This window comes from Anser brachyrhynchus, assembly GCF_964034855.1.
Source record: "Anser brachyrhynchus genome assembly, chromosome: 3".
Lineage (NCBI taxonomy): Eukaryota > Metazoa > Chordata > Aves > Anseriformes > Anatidae > Anser > Anser brachyrhynchus.
The window spans coordinates 122,748,370-122,775,988 of NC_137696.1; the positions used below are offsets into that span (position 1 = coordinate 122,748,370).

General features: G+C 49.8%; 2 protein-coding genes across 2 annotated transcripts in view; one reads left to right on the top strand and one right to left on the bottom strand.

Annotated features, from left to right (window-relative positions):
• Positions 1-25,316, top strand: EFHC1 (EF-hand domain containing 1). Its single transcript, XM_080586046.1, has 11 exons — positions 1-4,767; positions 9,101-9,322; positions 10,821-11,108; positions 12,817-12,966; positions 14,095-14,287; positions 14,597-14,817; positions 15,623-15,763; positions 16,982-17,195; positions 17,807-17,954; positions 18,795-19,011; positions 21,036-25,316. The coding sequence occupies exons 1-11, from the start codon at positions 4,624-4,626 to the stop codon at positions 21,105-21,107; spliced, it is 2,010 nt and encodes a 669-aa protein (XP_080442172.1). The 5' UTR covers positions 1-4,623; the 3' UTR covers positions 21,108-25,316.
• TRAM2 (translocation associated membrane protein 2) overlaps positions 22,848-27,619 on the bottom strand; it is a 17,773-nt gene continuing 13,001 nt past the window's right edge. The window contains exon 11 of the mRNA XM_080586057.1: positions 22,848-27,407. Within this exon, the coding sequence (XP_080442183.1) occupies positions 27,334-27,407 (74 nt within the window). The 3' untranslated portion in view covers positions 22,848-27,333. The remainder of the gene's footprint in view (positions 27,408-27,619) is intronic.

Below are 27,619 nucleotides of genomic sequence, written 5' to 3' on the forward strand. Positions count from 1 at the left end.
CTTCCAGGTTTCGTAGTAATTCTGTGATAATTATGCCCTGACACTGATTAGAGGGATTAAGTTCATCATCCACAAGAGTATTTGGGTGCCCAAGTTTTCCTTGATTTCTGCCAGAGGCGAGTATCTGAAGTGCCGTGGTGGCCTGGCCCAAAGCAGTGCAGCTCCTGTGGCCGAGCTGTGAATACAGGAGCCTGTTCAAGCAAGCGATGTAAGTGCGTGCTTAAAATTAAGCCAAAGAGATGCAGCCATTGATGGCCAGAAGGACATCCTCTTGCAGAATCGCTGACTGGTTGAGGTTGGCGGGGACCTCTGGAGGCCGTCTGGTTCAATCCCTGCTCAGACAAGGCCACCCACAGCAGGGTGCCCAGGACCATGTCCAGGCAGCTTTTGAAGATGTCCTCCGGCACCCACATAAAAAGAAAATGGCTCCGGCCTCTCCGCACCTCCCTGCGGGTCCTGACGGCCATGGGGGAGCTCCCCCGGAGCCTCCTCTGCTCCAGGCCGAGCAGCCCCAGCTCTCGCAGCCTCTCCTCACAGCACGGGGGCTCCGGGCCCGGCAGCACCCTGGGGGCCCCGGGCTGGGCTCTCCCCGCTGGGCCCAGGTCTCTCAGTGCTGGGGGGCCCAGGACTGGTCCCAGCACTCCAGGTGCAGCCTCACCAGTGCTGAGCAGAGGGGCAGGATCCCCTCCCTCGACCTGCAGGCGATGCTTTGCTTAACGCAGCCCTTTCTTTGCCCAAGGGCCCATCGCTGGCTCACGTTCACCTCAGTGCCCCCCAGGCCCCCAGGTCTGTTTCTGCAGAGCCGCTTTCCAGCTGGGTGCCCCCAGCCTGTCCTGGTGCTGGGCCTGTTCCTCCCCAGGGGCAGGACTTTGGGCTTCTCCTCGTCGAGCTGCAGGTTTGTGTCAGCCCCCCTCTCCTGCCTGCCCAGGTCCCTCGGGATGCCAGCACGACCCTCCGGCATATCCACCGCTCCCCCCAGCTGTGTGTCATCTGCAGCCTTGCTGCGGGAGCGCTGTGCCCCATCATCCAGGCTAATAATAAAGGTGTTAAACAGACCTGCACCACCAGCAGCATCCATGCAGCAACAGGCTCCCATTTTCCCTAGCCTTCCTTTTGTCACTGTTGCACTTACAGAAGCCCATCCTATAGCCTTTGACATCCCTGTCCGGATTCAATTCCACCTGGGCTTTGGCTTTCCTAACTTCATCCCTGGGTGCTCAATCATATTCCCGTGTTCATCACAGGAATACAGGAACCTGTCCCTGCTTTCACCCTCCGTGTGCTTCCCTTTCGTGTCAGAGCTTTGCGTTGAGGTTTTGGGGATTTCTCCACACTACTGCACTTCCTCGCTTCTATGCAAATGCTGCGGGTGCCCCCGCTTAAACTTTGTTTTGTTGATTTTAATATCCGTTTCTGGCATAGGTCTCCAAGCTATTTGCTTATCAACCCCGTCCATCGCTCCCTTGCAGGGGCTGGTAACTCTCCCTCACCTGTTATTCCTAGTCCCAAGCCCTCCTTACCAGTAGGACCATGTGCAATCACATACACACTTCATCCCTAGGATATACACTCAGTGTGAATTTCAGTCCCATAAAAAAAAAATGCATTTTTTTCCTTTTTATTAGCACCATACGAATAATTTTAGTCATTATTTAAGATGATGTGCAGGGCAAGGCTTCCGTACAATCACGTTTTCACCCAGCAGAGGGCGAGATGTCTTCGTCTGTAGCCCAAAGAGGCCTCCAGTGCCACGAAAGCAGAGCCTTCAGGGCTCTGCTTCAGCACTCCAGACAAGCTTAGGAAAAAATGCTGCCCTTCAAGCGGGCGGGCAGCCAGCCCTGCGAGGAGATGCATTTCTTTCTGAGCGAGGGATGTGCTTCGCTAACGTCTCGCCCTCTGCGTAAGCGACAGGGATTTTGCCAAGTGAGTTCGGGCAAAGTTTTACGTTTCCATGAAGCAAAAACCGAAGAGGAACGGGACAAAATACCAAAACAGGGCTGTTAACCTTTTTGACAAGAAGCAAAAATAGAGACTTTTGGTATGCTGAGAAATTGCTTGGCAATACTGTTTTAGGGAACGTGTTTACTACATGCCCTTTACTCTTTGATTTTACATATACAAATCCTTAAGGCGTGAAAAGCTAGATATGGTTATCAGCGAGAGTGAACTGGCTTATCCCAAGCAGATGAAGAAGTCAAATGCAAAAAATAAAAGAGCTTCCGAGTCAGAGGAGCAAAGTATTTTAATCTGGTTATTTCCTGTGTCACCGGCCACAGAGGGGAGAATGTGAGGGAAGGTATGATTTTTACTTCAAGCCCCAGATGTTGCAGCAGATATTCTGAGTTGCCTCAGAAGAGGTTCTGTTACCCACAGGCAATCTTTGCCTGGTCTTATCCTTGCAGCTCTCTGGAAACAACGGGCTAAGAGGCAGAGCGTTAGCGAGCAGCTCTGAGATGTTTCCTCCCTTGTTCCGTTAAGCTGCTGTTGAAGATGGTCTCAGCAACTAGGTCAGGGGAAGAATACTTCCCAGCGTTGACTGCTTCTCCTGTTGACTGCAGAACAGAGAAGTAGAGCCTTAACAGCCTGAAAATCAGGATTGAACATACCTGAAATAAAGCATTAAGCTAACAGCTGGGCCTTAAACTTTGCAGCTGTCCCCAGTGATCTCTTTTTCTTTATCCTGTAGTTCTTTGTTTTCTTCTGGTTGAAGGTAAGACCTACTCTCAATCAAAAACAGTTCCTTCAGATATGAAAAGCACTAACCTCATTCTTTAGCAGTATCCTAACATACCTCTATCAAATACTTGCCTATTGAGGGCCAATAGATGAGGTGGAAGAAAGGAAAAAAAATCCAAGCTTGCATTGCTTCAAGGTGTCAGTTGGACAAAGGCTGTGCATGACGACAAAGCAGTGTAGGAAGCGGTGAGGGAGAACAGACTGATTTCTGAATCCCTGATTTTGGATACTCGACTATCAGATTTCAGCCTGCTGCCAACAAGCCTGTGCTTCCAAGTGTTTTTTAACAGACCCATTGGAAGCAGTCCTCAAATCTATCGGACCACAGATGGGGTGTGCTGAAACATTGTCCGCTCTTAGCATGGGATTCACAGGGCAGACTTTTTGTTACCATACATGACAGGGGTGTAAGTACATGTAACAGCACAGCCTTTGCCCCAAAATATACGAGCTTTAAGTAGATAAGAGCTAGGAAATCTTGATATAGGAAACACTGATCCTTCTCCTTTTTAGGAGTAGGGCTGTAGAGATGTAGGAAGCTAAAGAGGCTCGCCTTAACCTTTGCAAGTCTGACTCGCCTGTAACAGAAGCAGATGGGTGTCAAAGATGCAGCTGGATCAAGATGTTCTGAGTTCAATTCTTTATTCCCCATTTCTCCCCTCTCCTGCTTTATGGTATTTCTAACAAAGTATTAACTTCTGCCATGGCTTTGCTTAATTGTCATTTCTTCATTCCCATCTCCCCAGAAACACTCAGGGGGAATATATTCAGGGAGACTAAAGTGTTCTGATCCTCTCCTTGCTCATGTCTAGAGCCTAAAATCCCCCTTTGTGATGGCCTCTCTTTGCTTTAGTCCCCCTCTCATGCAAAGTGGGGGACAGCAGCTCTCCCGCCCCATTGCTCAAAGAGCACACTGCCACACAGCCTTGTGAAAAAGCTGCTGTCTCTTGCTTAGAGGACGGTAAGAGGATAGCAGGCAAGTTTCCTTCTCTGAGGAAGGTTCTGGCCCTTGCTGAGTTCAAGACGCCTGCTAAATGGTGCTTGAATACACCAGGAGAAATCAGAGAGGCGCTTGGGTCTCAGCACCCGCATCCGAGTCCACAGCCACGCTAGCTGCTTGCTGTCTCTCAGACCCATCTCTTTCAGCCCTGCTTGGCCTTCAGTCTGTTATTTTCCTTTCTAGGCTCATCAGAGCCATTCTTTATCTCTCACTGCCTGGTTTTCTTCTCTCTCCCACAGCATGCTTAGAGAGAGCGTGTTTCTCTCCGCCTGACTTCTGCTTACAAAACTCCCAGATCCCGCTGCCTGCCCTTGAATCGCAGCCTGGTCTGTCTTGAACGCTGATGATAAAGACACCAAGGGAAAGAAATACAGAAAACTTCTTTACTGTGGCGATTACTTGGCTTTCTTTTTATCTGTTACGCTTAACAGCGACTTTTGCCCAGCAACTTTCTTCTTGGTGACCCTCCTGATTTTTTTGCTGCTTCCTTCTGGAGTGAAAAAATCGTGCAGAGAAGAGGGGAATGATGTCAGTGTTACAACCCGCTGCTAATATACACACTATATACATAATAAATCAGCACAGTCACTTCTCTGGAAGTATTTTGAGCACTCGGGGTATGGATTTGCCCCCTAAACTCCTTCTCTCCCTGGGCACCCCACAGCGCACAACTCCCAGAGGGGAAGGCTGGGCTCCCGCCCCCCGTTGGGGACATTTTAACACGGGGGGGGGGGGCACAGCCCCAGCTGTGACCTGAGGGCTCCCAGAATAAAACACCCGAGGGCCCTGAGGCCTCCCAGGGCCTCAGCCGAGGCCGCGGGCCCGCCCGTTGCCATGGCAACCGCTCCGGGTCGCCCGGCGCGCACGCGCGTCCCGACGGCGGGCGCATGCGCACAGAACGCGGGGGGGAGGGCGGGCGGTTGCCATGGAGACGGCGTCGCCCCCGGGGCAGGAGCGCGGCCGCCGCCATGAGCTCGGAGCGGGGCCCGGCGCTGCCCTTCCTGCCGGGCTGCGCCTTCAGGGACCCCACGGTGAGCCCAGCCGCCCGGCAGCACGCTATCCCGGGGCCCCCGGCGTCCGTGCTTCTGGTCCCGTCCTCCTGGGACGCCTCCCCCCGCAATAGCGGGCTGGCCTAGGGGATAAACACCCCCCCCCCCCCTCCCCGGGCACCCCCTCAGGGACCCCCTCAGGGACCCCCAGCGCTCCCTCAGACCCTCCCCTGGCTCCCTGGCAGCGCTGCTGTCCCCACATCCGCCTGCTGTCCCTCCAGGGGACGTGTTGTCCCTCCCTGAGCCCAGCCCCAGGGAAGCCGCTGGTCCCGCAGACCGCCCGCTGATTCCCCCGAGGGTTGTGGTAGCTCCCCAGTTCACCGGCGTCCTGTCAACCCATGCCTGGCGAGCTGGGAAGCCCGCAAACGCACTGGGCACCCTTTTGGGGTACCCACCGAGGTGACACCCGCTGAGGTGACGCCCACCGAGGTGGCACCCAAGGGACCTGGTGCCCTCTAAGCTCACCTGGTGCTCCCCAAGGGACCGAATACCCACCGATCCTCCGTGTCCGGGTGTTTCCCAAAGCCAACAGGCACCTGCCGATCTCACTCCTTGGGACCTGAACGCTCTGACCCCGCCTGGTACCCCTGAGGTCACCCACAGGAGACCTGGTGCTCCCTGAGTGCCCCCAGTGTGATTTCAAGCCTGTTCACAAGGAACTGGGTATCCCTGAGCACACCCTACAGGGGATTTGGTACTCTTAAACTCATCCCCGAGGAACCCATTGCATCTTGCATCGATCTGATAGCCCCTGCGATTGTCCTGGTAGCTTTGCAGAGTTAGGTTTCCCCTCCCAATTCATGTGATACCCCAAAGGAAGGGGTACCCTCAAAGTCACTTTATAAACTTGAACCCCCCCCAGGAAAACTACAGCTTCTCTGCCCCATCTCAGGACCCGATACTCACTCTGATACTGCCCTGAACCAAGCCCCATGCAGGCACCCGGTAACTTCCACAAATGCCTTCTCTGTATCCCCTGGAGAACTTAATCAGACCACAGGGATGCTCAGGAACCTGAGAATCCAATATTCTGTTAGACAACTGGGATCCCTGCGCAGAGCTGATGCCGTCACAGCCCCCAGGATCTTCCCAAAGAAGCAAGACCCACTCAGCTGTGCCCAGGCTCCTTGGAAGAAGCAGCCTCTTCCTCATCCTCTGCACTTTGAATGAACACCTAGGCAAAGAAGCAACCTTTCCTTTTCCCCATTCCCAACGGTCCACGCGCTGAGGTTCTGATAACCCCAAACCACCCCGGTAACCTCTTGTGAAAGCAGCAGCACAGAAGAAAATTGATACTCCCTGGGCTCCTTCCAGTGCTGTTTTGGAGCAGCTTCCTTCTCCCCAGGGAACTAACATCTCGAGTCTTGATGCCATTACTCGTCTTCTGATGAGAATCCAATATCCTTGAATTTTCTGGAGTGCCTCCCTCAGAAGCAATGCTGCCAAACTTCAGCGGGGAGCAGATATACCAGGGCATGCCTGACGTTCCCCTGGAGCTTAATATCCCTGAGGATGGCCTTAATATCCCATTTCCAGAGAGCTCAGTACTCAAGTGAGGCCTGTTTGTCCCCTTGTTCATCCCCTGCTCCCTCCCAATGCATTCGAATTCCCTGGCAGGGCCCCAGCATGCTCTAGTATTGCAGGATAAAGGAACCTCATGCACAGGGACCTTTGTCATGGGACGTGCTCCACTGAAAAATAATGAAAAAGAAAGGAGAGAGATGCCTGGAGGTGGTACTCCTGGTCCTCGATGCTCCTGTTGAACACCGACCCTCCCAGACTCGGCACTTCCACAGCTTCTGGCGCTTCCCTAGGTTGCCTCCCCTCCATCCCCTGCCACCACAACGTTATTTCTGGAGGAGGCTGCAGTGTTTCCCAGGTGCCCTCACGACAGAAGCTTCTGTTTAACTGCTCCTTGGGAGTGGGGAGGAAGCTCTCTTTTCTTTCTTCTGCTTGTGTGTGGGTTAGCCCGGGACGCGTCGTTGGTGCTGTGCGGTCTCAGCGGTGCCCTCCGGCACAGCCGAAGTGGTTTCTAAGTCAGGGATGAGGTCTTCAGCAGTAAGCGGAGTCAGTTGCTCGTAACAAACACCCTCGATCGGGCAGCTATAGGGGTTATCTCAGCGCTATTCTCACTGTTGGGTTGGAGATTTACAATGCAAATCTCTGCTCCTAGCAAAATATGATTTCCTCTATTGGTAAAATGCTGCCCGCTTTAGTCACGTGAAGGGCTGTACTGACGACAGCGTGCAAGAAACACCCACAGGACTTAACAGAGGAGATAGTTCAACAGTTCTGGTTACCCTAAAATAACAACTGGTAACGTTTTAAGGGGATCCAGGCTCCGGAAATGGCTTTGCACTGCTCCTCAGGACGAGCCTGAGCGAGTGAAATCACCTCACTTTGCCAGCCTATAAAATGAGCGTCGTGTTAGTGGTTTTCCAAGTGAATTTTGAGACGTGCAGAAGAAAATCTCTGTGTTTGAGTGAGACCGTGGTTAGTTATTGCTTTGTGTGTGTGCAGAGACACCGGCAGGGGAAGCAGCATTTGTGCGAGGCTTTATAGACTTAGCCAAGGACTTAATTCAGCGGATTTTCTCAGATAGGGACCGGCAGCGACTGAGATTAGGAGTTTACATTCTGGGCTTTCCCTTTCAAAGCGACATTAGTTACCTGATACCGCGAGATGCGGGCTGGCCCGGCGACGTGGGAGCCTTGTTCATTCATGAGGTGTTTTCTTTAGGCAGCTGTGGCCCTTAAAAGCCCGTCTGCCTCTGACAAACACCGCTGTTGCCCAATTTAAGGCCAAACTTCTTGGTTTCCCCTTGAACGTTTTCCCCACGGCTTTCCCTGTATAAAGGCACTTGGTTACCGGGAGGAAATGGCAATCCTGTGGCAGGGCTAATGTTCATAAAACTCGGTTAACAACGCGTCTTCAGTAAATTCTCTTGTTTTCACCTGAACCTCTTTTCCTAACTGCTCTGCCCTCAGCATTGCGAGACGCACAGCACCAGTTCGGAGAGAAAACAGGCAGCTACTTGAAATCCAAGTGGGGCCTTGAAGGTATGAATGAGATTAGAGGCTTAACCATGGGGGGCAGAGAGGGGGAGGAGGAGAAGCGGTTCACATGCCTGGGGTTGGACCGATCGCACGTCTAGGTCTGGAAAAGGAGCTGAAGAAAATCTGGAAATGCCTACAGTTCTCTTTTATTTGGCAAAACTCAAGGTAAAGTCAGAGGCTTTATTATCAGGGACTTGCAGTTTCTCCTGTTTTCCCTGGAACACTGAGTGCTGAAGGCTGGTGGGTGCAGCCGGCCCTGTGCTGTTTCAGATGGTTTTGGGATTGCAGGTGAGGTACCGGATGTGGTGGTCTGTGAGGGGACCCACGTCCGATCTTCATCTTCAGCAGTGACGAACACGACTGGGCAGGCAGAGATCCCATCCTGTTTTCAGCTCTGATATTCTCTTGTTGTGCGTCTGTAAGCAAAGCAGGGACCTTCCCGTGCCATCTGGATAATGATTTAGCTTCAAGAACGGCTCAGGAGCTGGCGTGAAGCAGGGAGCAAAGAGAGGTGAAGGGCTCTAAGAAGGTCAAAACCAAGAAGAAACCATCAAAGCAAAAAATATCAGGTGATTCCTACAGACAACGTTATTCAGTGCTCACAAGGACAGAATTCTCTTTGTCTTATCAGGCCTCACAAATCTGCTACAGGGCCTTACGCTGTGCTTGTGGCTTTTTTCGTGTGTGGACCTTCGCACAGGCCGTGGGGAGACGTGGTGGGCCTGCGGCTGTGCTTTGGCGTGTTTCGTGACTGCAGTTCCGTGCGCACGACACGCCTTGACTCAACGCAGCAAGGAAACTCCTCTGAATATCATCCCCAGGAGAGGTTTGACGAAATATCAACAGAAGACGCAGCAGGTGCACAACCATCCTTGTGCGATAGCCAAGGGAGCTCCATGAGGCGTAACAGTGAGGTCCCTTGGTGCTTTGTACTGCGGGAACACAGAGAAGGGAGCAAAGAGTTAGTGAGACAAACACTAGGGCAGATGGAGTGCTGTCACCCCATTCTGGACACCGAGGCTTGTGGTAAGTCTGTGCCAGAGCTAGATTTGAGATCATACTGCTGCTTTGTTCCTCTGGTCACTGGTTTTTTCAGCCTTTTTGACCTAAGCATAAAATTTGCTTGTAATTCACTGCTGGTTATAATAAAACGCCATGGAGGCATTCTGCATGTCCGACTCTTACTGTTTTTCTGTGCTTTCAGTAGCCGTCTCTGCTGAGTTCGTGTAGTATTTTAACATCTGGTTTTTCTTCCCCAGAAAACATCCTTTCATCGCTCTCAGACCCTGGGCTACAAAAACGGCTTTGCCTTTTCTCGGCTGCCAACAGTGGGGATCGGCGGGGAGCGACTGTACGTGAATCAGCTTTCTCAGGCTGAATTAGAAGAATTATCCAACACGAGACCCACGCTGACCTACGGGCAAGCCAGGCAGGCTCCTCCTTCGGGCTTCATTCCAGCACACGTGGCTTTTGACAAAAAGGTATAAAGAAGCTTATTCCAGGAATATCAGCTGGCCAAGCTCGGAGACATAAACAGTCAGCTCCAGGGTTCACGGGACAGCGTACAGCAGTTTTCAGATGCCATTGCCCTTAGTCAGAGACAGCTGAACCCCAGTCTGAAAGAGGCTTTCTTTGCTCAGGAGGAGGATTATAATACGTAAACGATGTAAGACATTCCCCACGAGTTATGCCGGAGCGTTTCCAGCAGGAGTTTGAAAAGAAGTTTGATTAACTCTGAAAAGCTTCAGTTTATAACTGCTGCTCTGTAAAAGCCAGCCTGCCCTTCTGCATTTCCAGGACTATATTGAGGTTGTAACCGAGCTTAGACTGTAAAAGTCACTCCGCCATGGAGTGCTCGCATACTGTCTGCCTGTGGTCTATCTATTTATGCTCGTGCTTGTCACCGCAGCGTGTTAGAGCCTGCACTGCCCCGTTAGTACTTCCTGCATTACATCTTGGTGATCGTATCGGTCTAGGAGGTGGCTGTGTGTCTGCCTGGAGCAGTCCCGAGCTGACCCTTGATTTTCAATGTTGCACAGGCTCCACGAGGGCGTGTGCAGCCCCAGGCGGAGCAGTCCCTGCAGAGTGTGCAGGGCTCAGCAGCCCTGAGCACACAGCAGGAGCTGCACGCTGCCAGGCAGGCCTGCAAAGGCAGCCTGCAGCCAACCCTCAGCCCGTCTGTGAGACAGCCTGGGGAACAGATGTGCTGTGTTAATTACTGCTTCAGAGGCTGTTCTTTCAGAGTCACGTCGATGTTGCCGTTTAATCTGTCAGACACTTCTCAGCCCCTTCATTCAGGCCAGAGGAGCAGTCGCTTGCTTACCTAGCAATGTAGGCTGACGTAGGCTGGGCGTGCAAGGCTCGGTTAGCCACCTACGTCCTCTTAGGGGCAGTGAATGTTCTTGGAGGGAATACTCGTGCTTCTTTCACGCACGGGAACTGTGAGCGACTGGCTTTTGGCAGGGTGTGCAGCATGCGTTTTCTCTGGGCCCTGATTTCTCTCCTTGTTTCTCCAGCACACACTGGCTCTTCCTTTCAGTACTGCATGGATATGAGTTCCTGAGCCATGCAGGTCTTAAGGTCCACAGATGTGGTGGAACTCAGCTGAAATCACCAGGTAGCTTTGTAGACCCTGGTTTAAGGAGGCTGACTATTAAAGAAAGTCACGAGATTACTGGCAGCAACTGAGCACCTGGCAGGAGGTAAAATAGCAGGTGATCAAAGGAAGAGGGAAAGGACTACATTTATTACAAGTGTCTCATGCCTACCAAACTAATAAAAGGCAAATGCTGATAAAAGCCCTCATGATGCCTCCACCATTAGTCACAGATTAGGCTACAGCAGGCTTTGATGATTCTATAGATTACAATCCAGTAATTTTGCACTGTCAAAACACCTTACAAATAAACTATTCGGACTAATTATGATGTTCAAATTGTTTCTTTCTCTCTCCCTTTGGGATGTTGTCCCAAACAACAGATTTTGAAGTTCGATGCCTATTTCCAGGAAGATGTTCCTCTCTCTACAGAAGAGCATTACCGTGTTCGCCAAGTGGGTATTTACTACTATCTGGAAGACGACAGCATATGTGTCATAGAGCCTGTTGTGAAGAACTCTGGTCTCCCTCAAGGCAAACTTATCAGACGCCATCGCGTGCCCAAGAACGACCGTGGGGAGCATTACCACTGGAAGGACCTGAATCGGGGCATGGACATCACCATGTATGGCAGGACGTACCGCATAGTCGACTGTGACCCGTTCACCCAGGTGTGTTGCTTGTACAGAGAATACTGACACGAAGAACCCCAGGAGTTACAGGTGGCAAGAGCTGCTAGAGTCCCAGTAGCCTGTACCTGCAGCTTTCACACTGAGGTTGCTTGAGATCTTTCGTTTTGTGTTCTGTGGAGACTTCTTTCCTTAGATCAATAGGTAGTTCAGGGTATGATACTTGCTGAGGGCACAATGACTGCTCAGTATTTTTGCCCCAGGGCTGCTTTGACTCCGTTCTCTGACCGCAAGATTCGGTACAACAAAAACTCGAAGCTCATTTCTGTGTTAAGAAAATTGGTCTAAGTTCATTTCTGTGTGTACAACAGTTTAACTGCTTGGAGTCCTAATGAACCATTGTGCATATATGAAAGAGAAATTACTGATCTTATCTTAGCTCTTTTCCAGCTTAATACTCCTTTGGTAAGAACAGGGCAAGGGAATGCTGTCAGTAACTCTGCATTTATCTACAGCCAGCCCAGAAGAGCACTCATGGTCAGTGGGTTGAGAATCGTGGTACAAACTGACCTAAGAGCGCTTACTCATTGCTTACTTTTCTATTTCTGGCTATTTCTGTACCAGTAAATTAAATAATAACAATGCATTAACAAAAATAACAAATACCAATGTACTAGTATACTCTTAGTTTGTCCCCAGTGTAATCTGGGCCCTGGCTAACCACTATTCTTCCAAGCGCTTCCCAGGAACAATCCAGGAGTTAGAATGCTCCAGGGACCATTCTCAATAGATGAATTGCATGCAGCCAGCTCATCCTGGAGGCCGAGAGAGTTTAGATAAGGGTTATTCCTTGCCAGTTGGCCTCAGTGCCCAGGAATGTTCCCAATCGTGTGTAATATATTAATATATATCCGTCAAGAGTGTGTGGGGCCTACTCTGCTGGAACTGGATGGCCGTTAAAGTCAGTTGACATCAGATGAAGAGCTGGTTCACCTGTTAATCTTGGTTGCTTGACGGAAAACATGAAATGAGCTACGTGGGTCTACATCTCAAGGTCTCCGGTCAATTTTATCATTAACTGGCATCCTCTAGACCGGAAGAGTCTGAAAACGTGAACCTGCCTTGTGAGTTTTCAGGGTGATCTCACAAGTCTGCTGGAGATGTTTGCACAGGTGCTTTCTGGGTTGAATATTTTCATGGGCCACTTCCCAAAGCCAAACAGGGAAGAAGTCCATTGACTTCAGAGGTTGTTTTAAGTGACAGAGTGCACAAGCAATACCCTAGAGTTTGTTTATGCATCCAAGGTAAGCCAAAAATTCCCTTTATAAACAAACAGATTGTTCTCCTTCTGTGGGAAAAGTGCTCCTCCTGGAAGAGGAGCTAAAGCTGTAACTCTGGACACACATCCTTCTGGCCAGAGGGGCCTCAGCGGGCCTGGAATGGGTCACACTAACTTCCATTGTCTGATGGAATGGAGAACCCTGTGTCTCTTGCAAATTTAGACTGACTACATCCATGGTTATGCATTTACTTAATCTTTTTGGTTTACATAAAATAGATCAACCCAACTGTTATCCTCCATTTAAAGTCCCTAAGGTCAAGGAAGATGGTGCTTAAGTAAAATCTGACTTAGGACACTGAGGGCAGGACTGCCCTGAGCAATGAAAAGGCAGACAAAGTCACCTATCTCTAGTCACCTCTTATCTTTAGAACTCATGGCAGCAACTAATACCTCAGGTGACTTTCCTAGGTGTTCCTGGAGAGCCAAGGAATTGAACTGAACCCTCCAGAGAAAATGGTTTTTGATCCTTACACAGAAATGCGTCGGATGCCCATGCGCATGTACATCACACCATCAGATTTCGACCAACTGAAGCAGTTTCTGACTTACGACAAGCAGGTGAGTGAGCTGGCAGCAATCACCCACGTTATAGTCTATATGTGTCATAGAAACCTGGGTCTTATGAGTGCCTGCAACTCTAATCATTCTAAAAAACTCCAGTCCACTGCACAGACTCCAAATTTGCTTCTTTCTTGGTGTTAGTGAGAAACAAAATCATTTTTTTGCTCAACTTTGTGCCTTGTGAACAGTTTCTCTTTGGACTGCAGAGCCCGTTCTCCAGATCCTTCATCTCTTTCTTGCTTTCTTTTGGGATGCTGTAGGCCACCTGCCTTGGAAAGTTAGCAGATAGGAGCGGATGCAGTTCTAATATGAGTGGGGATGATGCAGTCACGCCTGGGCCAGCTCTGCCTGTGACAGCTATTGGGTTGTGTGTTTAGGAGCTGCACCTTGGGGAACGTTTGAGCTGGTCCACTGAGTGCAGCGCTCCCAAAGCAGTGCCCGCCACTTGAATTTGTTAGATTGCCAGTAGGTCAACGTGATCCCACAAAGCTAAGCAGGCATTGCACCAGTAAGCGATGGACTTGGAAGCACTGCAATATGAGGTGTTTGACTTCTGTGGCATTAAAACATATTTCCAATAGTAAGAAATAAGATGGGGTTTATAGTGAATGCAGTCTCCTTAGGACAGCTCCATACATTCCCCTCTGCCTTCCTCATCATGAGAGTACTAAAGAATGGGCCATGAAACCTCAAAGAGGTTTAAAAGTCAAAACTATATTCTGTCCTACTTTGTTAAGTTTCATTAGAAAAATCACCTCCATTAAGAGGACTTCCCTACTCACCTTGGGTAAGTATTTTCTGCTAGTTTTTAATCACTTTTCCCCCCATTTCTCCTCACACTTCCTGAACTAAATTTCTTGCCTTAGCACATATTGTTCTCTCTCGTGGCTGCAGTCAAGATAAGCCAGGCCTGTTCAGCTCTCCAGGCCCTTCCCTCTGCTGCCTCAGCAGCCCATGCATCCCAGTGCCCACAGTATAACAAGGGCTTGGTTCTTCTGTTCCTGGCAGAGAAGAGTGCTGAGTTGTCTCCAGTCACCTCACCCATTTCAATCAACTTCATTTGGACAAAGTGTTAGTAATTCTAATCCATGTTTGTTTTCTGTGCCTGTTTTTTATCCACCCCAGGTCCTTCGCTTCTATGCCATGTGGGATGACACCACCAGCATGTTTGGTGAGAATCGGCCTTACATCATACATTACTACTTGGCAGATGACACGGTGGAGGTTCGGGAGGTCCACAAGCACAACGATGGCAGAGACCCATTCCCAGTACTGATAAAACGCCAACGCTTGCCCAAAACCTTTGTGGAGAAGAAAAGTAAGTTTAGACCAGCCAGCACATCTGCTTGTGCTAAAGTGCCTCAGTGGGTGGGTGTAGATGTGGAAGCTGTGTCAGAGATACATCAAGTCTGGAGCATCTGTGATGAGAACACTGCAAGCATCATCAGCTTTTGGCCAAAGAAAAGTTCTTTCAGTGATCACTAAAGTCTTTATCTTTTGGGAAGCAGAGCAATACCAACAGCTCCGTGGAGATTTTTATACAACTTGCTTTTGTACTCCTTTTTGCAATGAAATATTAACATCTACCTGATTGATTTATTTTTCTTTTTGCTCCCTTGTGCTTTAGAGACCTTCCCAAGCTGTGTGCTGGAAATCTCTGATCAGGAGGTACTTGAGTGGTACACAGCTAAAGATTTTGCTGTTGGCAAATCCACCACCCTCCTTGGACGCACTTTCTTCATCTACGATTGCGATGAGTTCACACGAAGCTTCTATCGTGACAAATTTGGCATCACAGACTTCCAACCAGTGGAGATAAAGGAGAAACCACCTGAGGAAGTGCCCCAGGTACTGTAAACAATTTCCCAAAGGAAGGGAGGGAAAGCTGCAGACTGTGTAAGCTCTGGTTGTAAAGTATAGGTTCAGCTTAGCAAGAGGTTGTAAAGAGGTTCAGCATAAAGAAAAGCTGTAAGCAAGTACCTTGAGGAAGACAAGGCAAGGATGGTTATAAGTCATATAACAGGGAAAACCCTCTGAAACTGTCAATTGTGAATAGCATAAAGGACAGAGCACTTGCTAATGGTGATAGAAAGCACTCTGGTTATGTCTATACCAGAAAATGAAATAATGTCAGGGTTTGTTTTCTGACTGGGAAACTAACTGGCACAGTCTGGCTGTACTCATACCACTAAGCTCTCCCTCATTCTCCAAAAAAGGGTTGCTAAGTCCAAAGTGCTTGCTGGGGATAGTCATTGCCCATGTTATCTCCCAGACTGAGCCCAGGAATAGTGCAGAGTGTTAGCTGGCCTAGCCCACAGACGTGATGGGGCTTTGGTTAGCAGTGTAACCATTTAGATGACTGAGTTCCTCTGCACAGGAAGGGTTAAGTTATTAGCATACCATTAGTCTCTTTATTCAAAGAAATTACCTGGCTTACAGACTAAAATTTTCTTAGCTCTCTTAAGTTTCTCTAAATAACGGGTCCAACACATGATTGGGCTAGTAGCATCTTTACTGAGCAGGGTGGCACAGCTGTTGCCACCTGGTGACAGAAGAGTTCTTTCCAAACAGATGGTTTCTGATAAGCTGTCTTGCAAACATTGTCTTGTTCTTAGTTTCAGCTGTTTCTGCTTGGTATCTCCCCTGGCTGCAGGTAATTCCTCCCTATAATGGTTACGGCTTCCTTGAAGACTCTCTTCAGAACTGCTTTTCTCTGTTTCCAAAGCCTCCCCGGAAAGATATAATTAAGATGCTAGAGAACGACCACAAAGTGCTGCGATACCAGGTGGCCCTGGTAAGAGTTTTCCTTGGTGATATAGCGCTTACATCAGTTCATGTTGTAGAGTCAGAAGGATGGGAAAAACAGGCTGCTCAGACAAGGCTGCTAGCAAATTTTCTTCTGTGCTGGTGGGACAAGAGATTTCCCTGAGCACAGGCTCATGACTCTTAGGGGATGCCCCTGGGTTACTGCGTACTTGCTGTGACAATTAGTAGCACGCAAAGGTAGGAAAAAAAACAAGGCCAGGCAGCGCAAAATAGACGTGCTACAAAACCACAGCCATTTATGGAAAAACTCCCACTGACATCAGCACGTGACAGATGGCCCTCATTGAAACTGCATTGCAACTGGGCACCGTGCCTCTGCCTGCCTCCAACTGCTGCCAGAAGCGTGAGCTTGCTGGCTCTCTGCTGCTGGCTCTCAGCACCTGTCCTTCCCCAGGCCAGTCCCAGCTGCAGCAGCCAGCAAGGGGCTGTGCTGGCAGAGCAGCAAAGTGCCGGTGCAGAAGCTGGGGACAGACCACGGGGACGGCGCTTTCCACCCGCAGCGTTCAGGCCCTCGCATTTGTGCCAGCTTTGCAGCTGGTTTATGCAAGGAACCTCTGGCACGTCCAGCAGCAGCATTGGCATTTCCTGTGCTGCCTGGTGCCTGCCCTCTCCAAACACTCAGGGTGAACAAGGGCTGATTTCTTTTCTCTTTTGTGCAGGAGTTCCTAAAGGTCACAGCTGACGAGTTAAGATCAACTTAATTTTAAGCTAAGCAAGTAAACCCACTGGTGTGTGAGGGGAGTGTCTTCCTGTGAGTAAGAGCACCAAGCAGCACCGGCCCCTCTCAGGCAACCATTAGAATGAAAAATATAAGTTTAATGGTAAACTTTACAGCTGGAATTCCTCTGGATGAATCATTCCATATAGGATATTCCTTTCTCTTGGATTACGCAGTCTGGAAACACTGAATGCATTTGGTCACTGCATCCCAAATTCTGCTTGTTAGCCCAACAGGAACAAGTAACCTTTGAAATTCAGGTATTTAATGCTGTCTAGGGCTTAGTTACCTTGTGTCAGTGTATCTGCAGCTTTTGCCTATATCAACTGCCTTGTTTAGTCAGCTAGAAAAAAAGCTATGAACTCTGGGCTCTTATTATTAGCAGGTTACATTGTAGTCCTGAGCTCCTCAGGAAAAAAAGAAACCTGGTTCAAATGTTCTTTCCCAAAGCTACTACCTTTCTTCTAGGAGTCACCAAACCCCGAGGACAGTAAGCGTCGTTTCATCCTCTCTTATTTCCTCTCCAATGACATGATCAGCATCTACGAACCCCCAGTCCGTAACTCCGGCATCATTGGGGGCAAGTACTTAGGAAAGACCAGGGTCGCCAAACCAGGCTCTACTACAGACAATGCCACGTACTACGGGCCCTCTGACTTCATCATAGGTTCTACGATTGAAGGTAAGATCCGGCCTGGCTTAGGAATGCTCTGAGCATTGGGTTTCCAGTGCCTGACCTGTCCTCTGTGGCACAGACAGTGCACAAGTCTTCCTGCATTTGAGAGATCTGCTCCTTCTGGATCTGGTTGCATTGAGTTACCAGGTCACCAGCTGGTGTGAATGGATATAACTCTCCTACTGTCAGCGTTCGGACCTTAGACATAATTAGGAAAAGGGAGATGTTCTTCATTGTAGGTGTTCACATTTTGGGAGCTGCCCGGATTCACAGGGTTAAAGCTCTGCCAGTAACTTTGTTACTATGGCCAGTAACAAAGGCCATTAACCTATCCTGTATGGAAAATAAATGTAATACTGAAATATTAGAAACACACCAGTGCTAATGGGGGAGTCATTTTAAGCCCAAGCATGGTGTCTTTGCTTTCAGCAGCTGCTCTTGCGACAAAATTCCCTTTGGGTGAGTGAAACCCTTCACACTATAAGGATTGCAACAAATAGCCCAGTCAGCTCTGACCCTAACCACAGGGGAGAAAACATGCTCCCTCCTAGGTGATGAAGTGACTTAACTACGCTGAAAGGCAGGTAGCACTGCTTGCTTTAATGCCTCTTCCACAGTGTTTGGCCACAGGTTTGTTATCACTGATGCTGATGAATACGTGCTTAATTACATGGAGAGCAATGCAGAGAGCTTCCCTGCAGCAACACTGCAGTCCCTGAGGGATCATTTTCGCCCACGGCAGGTGGTGGAGGAAGCTGCCAAAAGGTAGGCTTCAAAGGATGGTGTTGTGGAGCTAAATGAGACTCAGGGCTGACAACGAAGGGGATTTCCAGCAGCCTCCATGGGCTCCAGCCTGCAGTCTAATGGCTGCTCAGCTATAATTCAGCTCCAAGATCCTGTGTCTGAACACATACAGGGGGTATGAGGTGTGTACAATATAATGTCACGGCTGCCACTGACCCCAAAACCTTGTGGGACAGCTCTGGCTCAGCAGAAGAGACACTTTCAGCTAAATGGATGCAGTCACCTTTTTTTTCCAAAAGAGAGCAGTAAACTGTAATAGGTGCTGCTAACGCTGTCTGCATGAGCCACCACCTGGCTGCGGGCTCAGAGGAGGGTCGGTGGAGTCTTTTTCTTGTTTGCTCTGGCCTGTCAGAGCCTAGACCACATACCCTTTTTAGGTGTCTGTCTGGAGCCATTTTAGGTGTCCTAGTAACAATCCTGTAACCTCACAAAGAGTCAGCTCATAGCATGGTATTTCAGAGGGTCTGGTTGAAACTGGAGTTGCACTGCAGTTCCTCAGACTATATGAAGCATACAAGAAAATCCTCCTTGTCCCAAAGTAATTATAGGCAAAGGGTGCACAAAGCAAATGTCATGCAGATGGAAAAAATTGTTTACCTAACGTCCAAGATGAAGACTAAGCTTCATCTCTAAGTCCAAGCTGAGATGAGCTTGCCATATGAACCAAGCGCCCCGGAAGCCTGCTCTGTATTCAGAAACACAGTCTGGCCAGCCATGGTGGGCAGCCAGCACAGAAGCATCACAGTAGGGCTGCCAGAAATAGCTTCTACATGAAATCCTCTTCTCTCTTTCCTTCTACAGTGATGTCCCTGCACTAGGGACCAGCCAGCAGGAACTGGATGAATTAATCGTGCGGGTTCGGGAAGAGCTGAAGCTCCATAATTACTTGAACAACAGCAGCATTCGGGAGGCGTTTCTTCGGTGTGACAAGGACGACTCTGGTGTCCTCGACAAAGCAAAATTTTTCTCTCTTTGCAACAGCTTAAGCGTGCCGACCAATGCCGTGCTGGTTAACAAGGTTAGAGGGAAGGGGTGCTGTGCATGTTGAATTCCCCTCCTGTGGGTGTTCCAAAAGAGCTCTTCTACAAACCAGCCCGAGCCAGGCTAGGCCAACAGCTCTTCTGTCCTACAAAGGGGAACAGCTTCAAGAAAGGGGTGAGATTCAGAAAGGCCTCTGAGCTGTTGGACTGAGCCTTTCTTCTCTTAAAGGATGAGGTAATGATTCATGTGTGCTAAGTGAAGGGAAGAAATGTAACCCAGGTTGCCCCCAACATGAGCAGCCTAGTTTTCAGCTGCACTGTTACGTGAAGCTGAAAGTGCCTGCTGGGTCAGGTCTCAGATAGAAGCAGACGAGGAGGTTGTAAATCATGATGGAGATGAGGAACAGGCTACTGCAGAGCTACCGAGTGTCTGTCGTGACTTAGGCACGCCTGGGCCTGAGGGGAGTTGACACTGAGGTGCTTGGGGGATCAACCTTAGGAAAGCACGGACACATTGTGAATTTAACAGCAACTGAATCCAAGATTTGAGAACTAAGCATAGTCCAAAAATATAGTAATAATCATATCCATTACTAATCCTTTCCACATTCAGCTGGCAGCCTGACCCCTCTGTGAGAAGTCAGCCTGTGATCCTTCTTTCTTCAGGTTATAAAGTTTGTGCCCATTTGTCACTGAAGTTCAGCAAGCCCACAGCTCACAAGGCAACCCAGCTTCCTCTGCTGCCCATAGCTCGGGCCGCCTGTGGCCTCTTGGTTAACCCAACTGAAACAGACTTGCTGGGCACAATGAGCAAAAAACAGGAAAGAAACTAAAGAGAAAAATTCTTGCAGAGGGGAGGGAGAACGCTTCCAGGAACATGACTGGCAAGGATCCTTGCTTAGCATAAGGAGATATACAATAGATTAGGGGCCAGGAAAGGCAGACTCATGCTTTAAGGAAGCCTAGAAACCAGAGAGATTATTTCCCTTGCTAAAACAACATGTTCTAACCCACAGATGTGAGCATCACAACCGTGGTTAGAAAGGTGCACAGGCGGGGTAGTTAATTCTCTGAATGTGCACTGAGTAAAGGCCTTTAACCTTTTTAAATTTAAAGTACAAGGTGGTGACCACCCTTCTCCCACTCCAAGACTGGGAGGTGAAGCGGCTTGCCCGAGAACACGCAGGGAGCCTGCGACAACTGAGGCTCAAACCTTGTGTCTGAATCCCCACCTAGGACCTGAACACTAAAAGCATTCCTCTTCGCTCCTGAAATCTTAATAAGAACGTGCCCACAGCCCTGGGGACCGTGACGGCGCTATAAATTAAGCATACGGCAGATAGTTAACTACTGTCTGGCCCGGAGAGGAGCACAGCTGTCAGTCACACAAGAACAACACTAGTAAATCTGTCTCCAGGCGACAAGGGGAAGAAGAATCCTTTCAAGGAACTGTGATATTAGACCTTTTCCATCTCCCTGGGTGTCAGAAGGAGATTAGTTATGCAATTAAAGAAACAAAAGCCCTCTTTCTTCCCCGTAAGCATACAAAGGCTATAGCTCTGTAACACAATGCAGGGTCAGGCATGGATAGCAGAACTGGCTCATTAGCAGGGCTGTCACTGAGCTCAATTATCTGTGTCTCCACTTTATGCCATGTGCACACAGCAAGCGACACCACTGAACACTGACCGTTCAGATATGCTGCCTCCATCACACTTTTGGCAGGGATTTCTACGGGGTTTCTGAAGGATTTGCTGTGACCTGTGTCAGTCTGTGGTCACACTTCATTTTCTGTGGCTCTGTTGTCACTGTGGTGACACTTAGAGGGCAATCAGGAGTAAATACACACTTTAAACTCTAGTCTTTGCATAGGTTACTGTCACCCATAAGCACTCGAGGTTACCTGTGATGCAGGTCTACTGAGGTAGTAGGCTCTTCCACACGAGGGAACAAGATCTTCTGCTCTGTCACATAAGGCGTACCTCTGGATACCTTTCCCTAAAAAAAACTACGTTTGCAGCTTCTTCCAACTCTTTATGGTGTTGCTTTATTTTTTCCCCAGCTGATTGACCTATGTTCTTGTGGAGATGACAAGATAAACTACCGTGACTTCCTCAGAGCCTTCCCCTCGTGAAGCTGAAGCACAAGACCAGCAGTAATATCCTTAGCTGAGTTGACTGGAAGACATCATACTTCAAAAAGGATGCTCTAGTTTTCACCTTTGCTTCACTTACTCTTCCCCTTCCCTCCTTACTAATTTCACCCTGGCTTGGTTAACTTTTTTCTTTCCCAGCCTCTCCCTGCCCTTTTTGCTACCACCAAACTCAACCTCAAAACTGCTGGATATTGAAGTGAAACTCACAGGAAAAAAGTTTTGGAGAACCAAAAGCCAGGTTCTTCAGCTGGCCTCTCAACTTTTCCATGCTTGTACTAGCAAGCAAGGCTTGCTAGAGCAAAAGATCTCTAAAGCCTGGAGTGATGAGCACTCTGGATTTCTCTTACAGAGTTGAAAGGTGCCTCTCACCTTCAAGCAGTGACAACTGCCAGATTAATTTTTTATTTGCATTGCAAGAAGACCTAAGAGCCCTGCCATGGGTCACAATAAACTCATGCTTGCTAGTCTGAATGTAAGCAAGTCATGTATGGCTGCTATAGCGTTAACAAGTCCCCTTAAAATAAATGTACCTCTGTGCCTCGAGTAGCTAAGGATTAAAATGAAAAAAAAAAATACCACCACAAAAACAATTCTGATTCTGGATTTACTTGAAATGGAGTAGTGGTTTAGCTCTCACATATCTCATGGAAATTGCAGGGTTTGTACGCAGATCTGCTGACAGCAGCTTTGCATTTTTTAACAAAGGTTGGGAGGATGGCTTTCGAACCGAGATGCCGTCTAAACCCATCTCAGGCAATCTGTCATCTTACAGGAGAGGTCCAATGAAAAGGAAAAACTAACAGTTGGCATAGCAATAGAGCTCTGACACTTCCGCTCAGATTGCTCATCTCTTCATGAAGGTAAATGGGGCAGGAGCCTTCTCAGCCCAGATGACACCTGCCAGGTATCGCCATTGAGCACAGATGAAGGGCAGCTATCACGCACGCAGCAGAGAACAAAGCTCTTTGGAACGAAATGCTTATTTAAATCAGCTTTTGTGCTGTGGATTCCCATTTCCCCTCAGCCAGCTGAGTCTCCGCACGACAGCTCCCTCCTGCCTCCCCTTGTTCAAAAAGGTCACCGCTCTTCCCTTCTGGGCCCGTTTTGTGCTGCTCTTCACGCCGACCGAGAGTCGCTCGAGCTATCTTGGGTCCACCTCTGATTTCAAAGCATGGCTTGGCGTTGCATGAGGTGCCTCCCAAGCAGCTGCTGACAAAGGCTAACTTCTAAAGGGCACCCTAATCAGCTTTTCCAGAGGCCAAAAACTTACAGATGAAATTACTGGAGCTGTAGGCTGTAGAAAAGAAAGTCGGAATTTGTTTTCTGCACATGCTACGAAATGGTAACCTAATGCTCAACCAAATCATGTAGCGTGCCCAGGGCCAGCTGCGGGAAGTATACAATTTAGCTCACCAGAAAGCATGCACCAAAGCCACATCAAATAAATCATATCCTCCAAATGCCCTTATCCTCCACTCCCAGCAAGCGAGGCAGCCACAGATAACTAACTCAGAAGCAGCTGCCTATGACACGGAAAATTCAGGAATGGGACCCATAGCTGTGGGGAATATGAGGACAATAGATGCCACAGCAAAGGGAACAGACTCATCTAGCATGGCAGGAGGAGGAGAGGTACAACCCAGCCCAGCCTGCTCTGTAAAACCGTACAACTCAGCACCACGATAAAGCATCGGTGAACAGCAGCAATGGAGGAATCTATGCCTTTTATTTATTTATTTCAGAAAATACTTTTGTTGAGTTTATCACAAAAGTCATTTAACAACAAACGTCAACAACCAAACAAAAAAAAAACGTACAAAAAAATTGAAGTGACAGGAAGGATGAAACAAATGAGATAAAATATCGGAGGCTGTTACTTCCCCCACACCCCCTCCAAAATCATGAACTTTGCACTAAATATGGAAGAACAGAATTTTTCCTTGGGTTCCTTTGCTGAAGTTTGGTCCACGGAGCCCAGTGTATCCAAGGAAAAGCTTTGTGCCTCCGCCTGGCTTTTACAACAACCGTTCCCAGTGCCAGCAACCACCCCCCCAGCCCCGAGGCTAAGTAACATACTTCACAGTTTGAGTGTAAAGCCTGCCAAACCGTCTACTACACGCTCCTAAAGCTTACAGGAGGGCTGTAAATCAGACCCCAGAATCTCCACCTACTGCTGATGCACGTTGGAGTCCATCTACCAAGAGTTCATCCGAGGCAAGAGGCAGGTGCTGCTGTAAATCCCCACGCACTGCAACAGAGCCGGGGCATCTACAGGCTTCTGAGTAACTTGGGGTCGGGGGAGGCATCCTAGAGCAGTCCTTCTCCCCTCCAGCAGGGAAGCCTACCAAAAATACATCTTAAAACAGTGAGTTAAGGGTAAGGGGACCTACGGGGAAACTGGAACTTGTCTTCTTTACCGCTAAACCAAAAATGAGTAAGAAGAAAGAATCCTAAACAAAAAAAACATAACCGTAATGCCCCATAACGTAAGAGTCACTCAGACATTGTAAGTGAAATGCTACATCTGTTCTTCCTCAACCCCCTTCTCTTCCCAAGCCCATTCCCCAACTATGTAAGACAAAAAGAGAGAACTACTGTCGGTTTTTCAAAGCTTTCCTAGGATAGGGGAGGAAAACACTATGCTTCACACCAAACATCACGGACTACTCAGTCCCCGACCTTAGGTCTGTAACGGACACAGACTACAAAAGCAGTCTCATGCCCGCAGGAAGGGTGCAGAGCAAGCAAAAGTGTTACACCAGAAGTAGGAACTTGCAGTTTTGCACGGTCTCTACCACTTTCTGCACTGTAGCAGACAAGAGCTCCTGTTTGGGGTTGGGTTTGCTGTTTTTTTTTTTTTTTTTTTGCAGAAGACACGGGGCTGGACTGGATGGGGTGCAAGAAGAGCATCCACTCAGTGAAAGGGGGCTCTCAGCATCTTTGTAACGCAAAGCAGTCAAGGACTGCTAAGGGCTTGCAATGGAAATTCCCCATCTGGGGGAAGAAGCGGTTCTTTGGGCTGAGAAGAAGGCTTGGTCTGCTGAGAAATGCCGTGGACACAGAGGAGTTACTGCAGGCTCGCAGCCCGGGGATGGCGTTTGCACTACAAGACGGAGACAGAAGCAGACAGACTGGAAACCTCTGGGACGAGGGTGAGTGTTGCCTTACAGCAAAGGCTCGGCACAGAAAAACAACAGGGTCGCGCCACGCTCAGGCACAACAAGAGGAGATTTCAGAAGGCTAAAGACAGGAGGGGAAAAAAAAAAAAACAACCAACCAACAACAAACATCAGCTATAGGTTTTAAAAAACAAACCAACCCAAAAAACAACACGGAAGCGTTTCCAAACCAAACCGTCCCTTTTACTGGTAGCTCTATCAAAAACAAAAACAAAAAAAAAGAAAGAAAAAAAAGACAACACAAAAAAACAACAAACAAACAAAAACACATGGATGTGGCATATGCTGTACATACGCTGTAGAGAGGGAAGGCTTTCAGGTGCAGCTACAGCACACAGACCTAGCACACGAGGCTACCTGGCAACCTAAGGCACTTGGGATACAACGCGCAATTAGCGACTTCATGAAGACGCAGGGTTGTGCAAGTGGGAAAGCTGCCTGAAGCGAAGCAGGCAGGAGGAGGAATCGTTCGGCAGCCAGTTCCTGGGGGGTTGTACGTGTCATCTGTTAACGGAGCCAGTGCCCCAGCTGCCGCGAGGCACCGGCTTCGCAGAAAGGGACCGCCAAGGCTCCCGAGACGCCGACCACCGGGTGCTCCTGGGGGGCACGTGGCAGCGGGTGGCTGGGGAAGGAGGAGGCAGAGGAAAGGAGAAGGCACCAGACCTTTTTGCCAGCTTCCCTCACATCAAGCTCTTTCTCTGCCCTCTCATCATGTTGCGCTGCAGGTGCTGCCTCTGTTTGAGCCAAACGGTGAATTATCTGCCCAGCAAGGACTATGAGGAGCGACTGCATGGGGCCAGCAAGGGCTCTGCTCCAAGGTCTCCTTCCTCAGTTCTCTTGAAAAAGGAGGAATCCTTCCCCCTAGAATCCTGCTGGCATCTCACTTGACGCTCAGAAGTCATGGGGATGGAGGAACAAGTGGAATTTGACTGACTGTACTCATGTCCCTACGCATTTTCTCCCTCCGGTGCCCAGCATTAGCTGAGGCGCAACACGGAGAGGAGGAGGAGGAAAGGAAAAAAAGACACCTACAAAAAGAGGAGGGAATAAAAAAAACAACTCAAAGAGTGGCAGAGAATCAACTGTCTCCCATTCCCCAAAACAGGTATGGAATAAAAAAGGTAAGAAAGACGACTGTGCCAGCCTCACCGCAAGAGAGCCCAGGCTGGAATCGCTCTCGGATTCAGCTCAGCCGCCCGCGGGGCTGAGCGAGGGACACGCCACGAGACCACGCGTCCCCCCTGCCCACGAGGAAGGTGGGCTTCGATCCCGGCTTGCACATCGAAGGCTTGCCGGGCTCTCCCCGATCCCGCGCGCCGCTCGCCTGCTCCTGCCGTAGCGATGCAGAGCGAAGCCTACAGCCGGCCTTGCTGCACAAAAGGCACCAACAGCAAAGCCCGGCTACAGAAGCATCCCTGGAGGAGAGCTACGGGGTGAGAGGTGCCCCTCCAGCGCCTGTCCAGTGCCCATCTGCCAAATCCAGGCTGGTGCACGGCACCCAAAGAAGCCCACTGACCGCTGAAACCCCGGGCAGAAGATGCTGCCCACCAGCAAAGAGGCAGCAGGGGACCGAGGCGGTGGGATTTGGGCTTCTCCCGCCAACACGTACGGGTGGCAGCGGGCAGGAGCAAGAGGGAAGAGTGGTCTGCAGCAACAGATGGCCTCTGAGGTAGGTTTGAGACAACTCCATCTGCCAACAGCTGTGCGTCACAGGTCAGGCCTTTCCTAATGTACGAGCTGCTCCTTGCAGCCCCGGCTTCCTTCCCCTTCCATGTCACCTCATTCACAGCTCAGAAAGGGATGAAGGGGCTAGGTTTTTTGGAAGAAACCCTGCATTTGATAGCACCTTGGGCGGATACAGGCTGTGTATCCTTTGGAAACAAAGAGAAGCTGGTGGCTGCAGATGGCACGGCTGGACCGGTACGGTAGGGACGAGGAAGGCTACGGCGACAGCACGAGGGGCACAGTCCCATAAACGCAAAACCCTTTGCAGCAGCCAGTTTGCTCATCTGGACATGGTTACGAGCCATGAGAACACCAGGTCCATGAGGCACACGAGGCTGACGAGAGCCAGGGCAGGGCTCAGAGCGGGGCAGGACTCCAGGCTTCACCCGGACCCGAGCATGCCACTGCCCCACGACAAGGCACGACGAGCTGCGGAGCCCCGAGCCCAGCTCTCGCTGCTGGGAGGTCCAAACAACTATGGGGCAGTCAAGAGGATAAAAGGGACCCAGCTGTACCAGAAGAGCTAGGGCAAGCAAAGGCTAGGATGCGGGTCCTATAGGAAGAAGGATCTTCTCTCCCTTCTCTGCTGCCCAGATCTCCAAAATTAGCTCAAAACCAGGAGCTGGAGGAACCCTACTCAACCAGAAGTCCATCGTGAGGCAGGACACAGCTGAGGTTCCTCCCTCAGACCCTGGTCCCTATTTGCAGCATCGACATCCTGCAGCACGTGCCAAGTGCTGGCCAGATGTGCCCCAGGAGAGGCAAACCTCAGCCGAGAGCACCCCTGAGCCTCAGGGTCACAGAGCCCCAACGCTTTTCCCCAGGAGCCTGTTCCCGTAAGAGACAAGCGGAGCCTTCACACTGCCATGGCCCTGACCCAGGGGCTCAGGGAAGCAGCACAGAGGGAGGGGAGAAACATGCTGTAGAAAAAAAAAATAATGTTCGGAACCATCTACAATGCATTTGTAACAAAAAAAAAAATAATTGAACAACAAAATAACCAAATACTAAAATAGAAAAAAAAAAAATTGCACGCTTATTTATGATGAAAACGAGGAAGGCAAAACCAGGAGGCTTGGAAAAGGCTCCTACGAGGGGGAGGGAGCAGGGGAAAGGGACCTTTTTGGTTTTATTGCAAACGGTTCGAGAGAGCAAGAAAGGAAGGGAGGAGAGCGAGAGACACCTTGGGAAAATGACCTGTGTGCCGGCCGCTCAAGGTGACGCTTGTGAAGCCCGGGAAGCCGGGCTGGTCCTTAGTCCTGGTATCTCGCCCTCCTCCCCAGGAGCCAAGCCCTCGCTCCTTACGGCGACTTCAGCTTCTTGGTTCGCGGTGAGGTGCCGTTCTCTGCCTTCACCACTCCGTTTTCGTGGTAACCTGGGGACGGAGAGGGAAAACTTCATCCCGCCTCGCCCTACACGGCCCCGAACCTCAACCCTCTCGGGGCTGACCCACAGACAGAGCCCCGCGGCGGCCCTTGGGACATCGCCCCGCGCTCAGCAAGAGGCAGCACCGCAGCATCACCTCCACGGGCAGCAGCTGCCAAGTCACAGATACCAAACAGATGCACACGGTGCCACTCCAGGGCA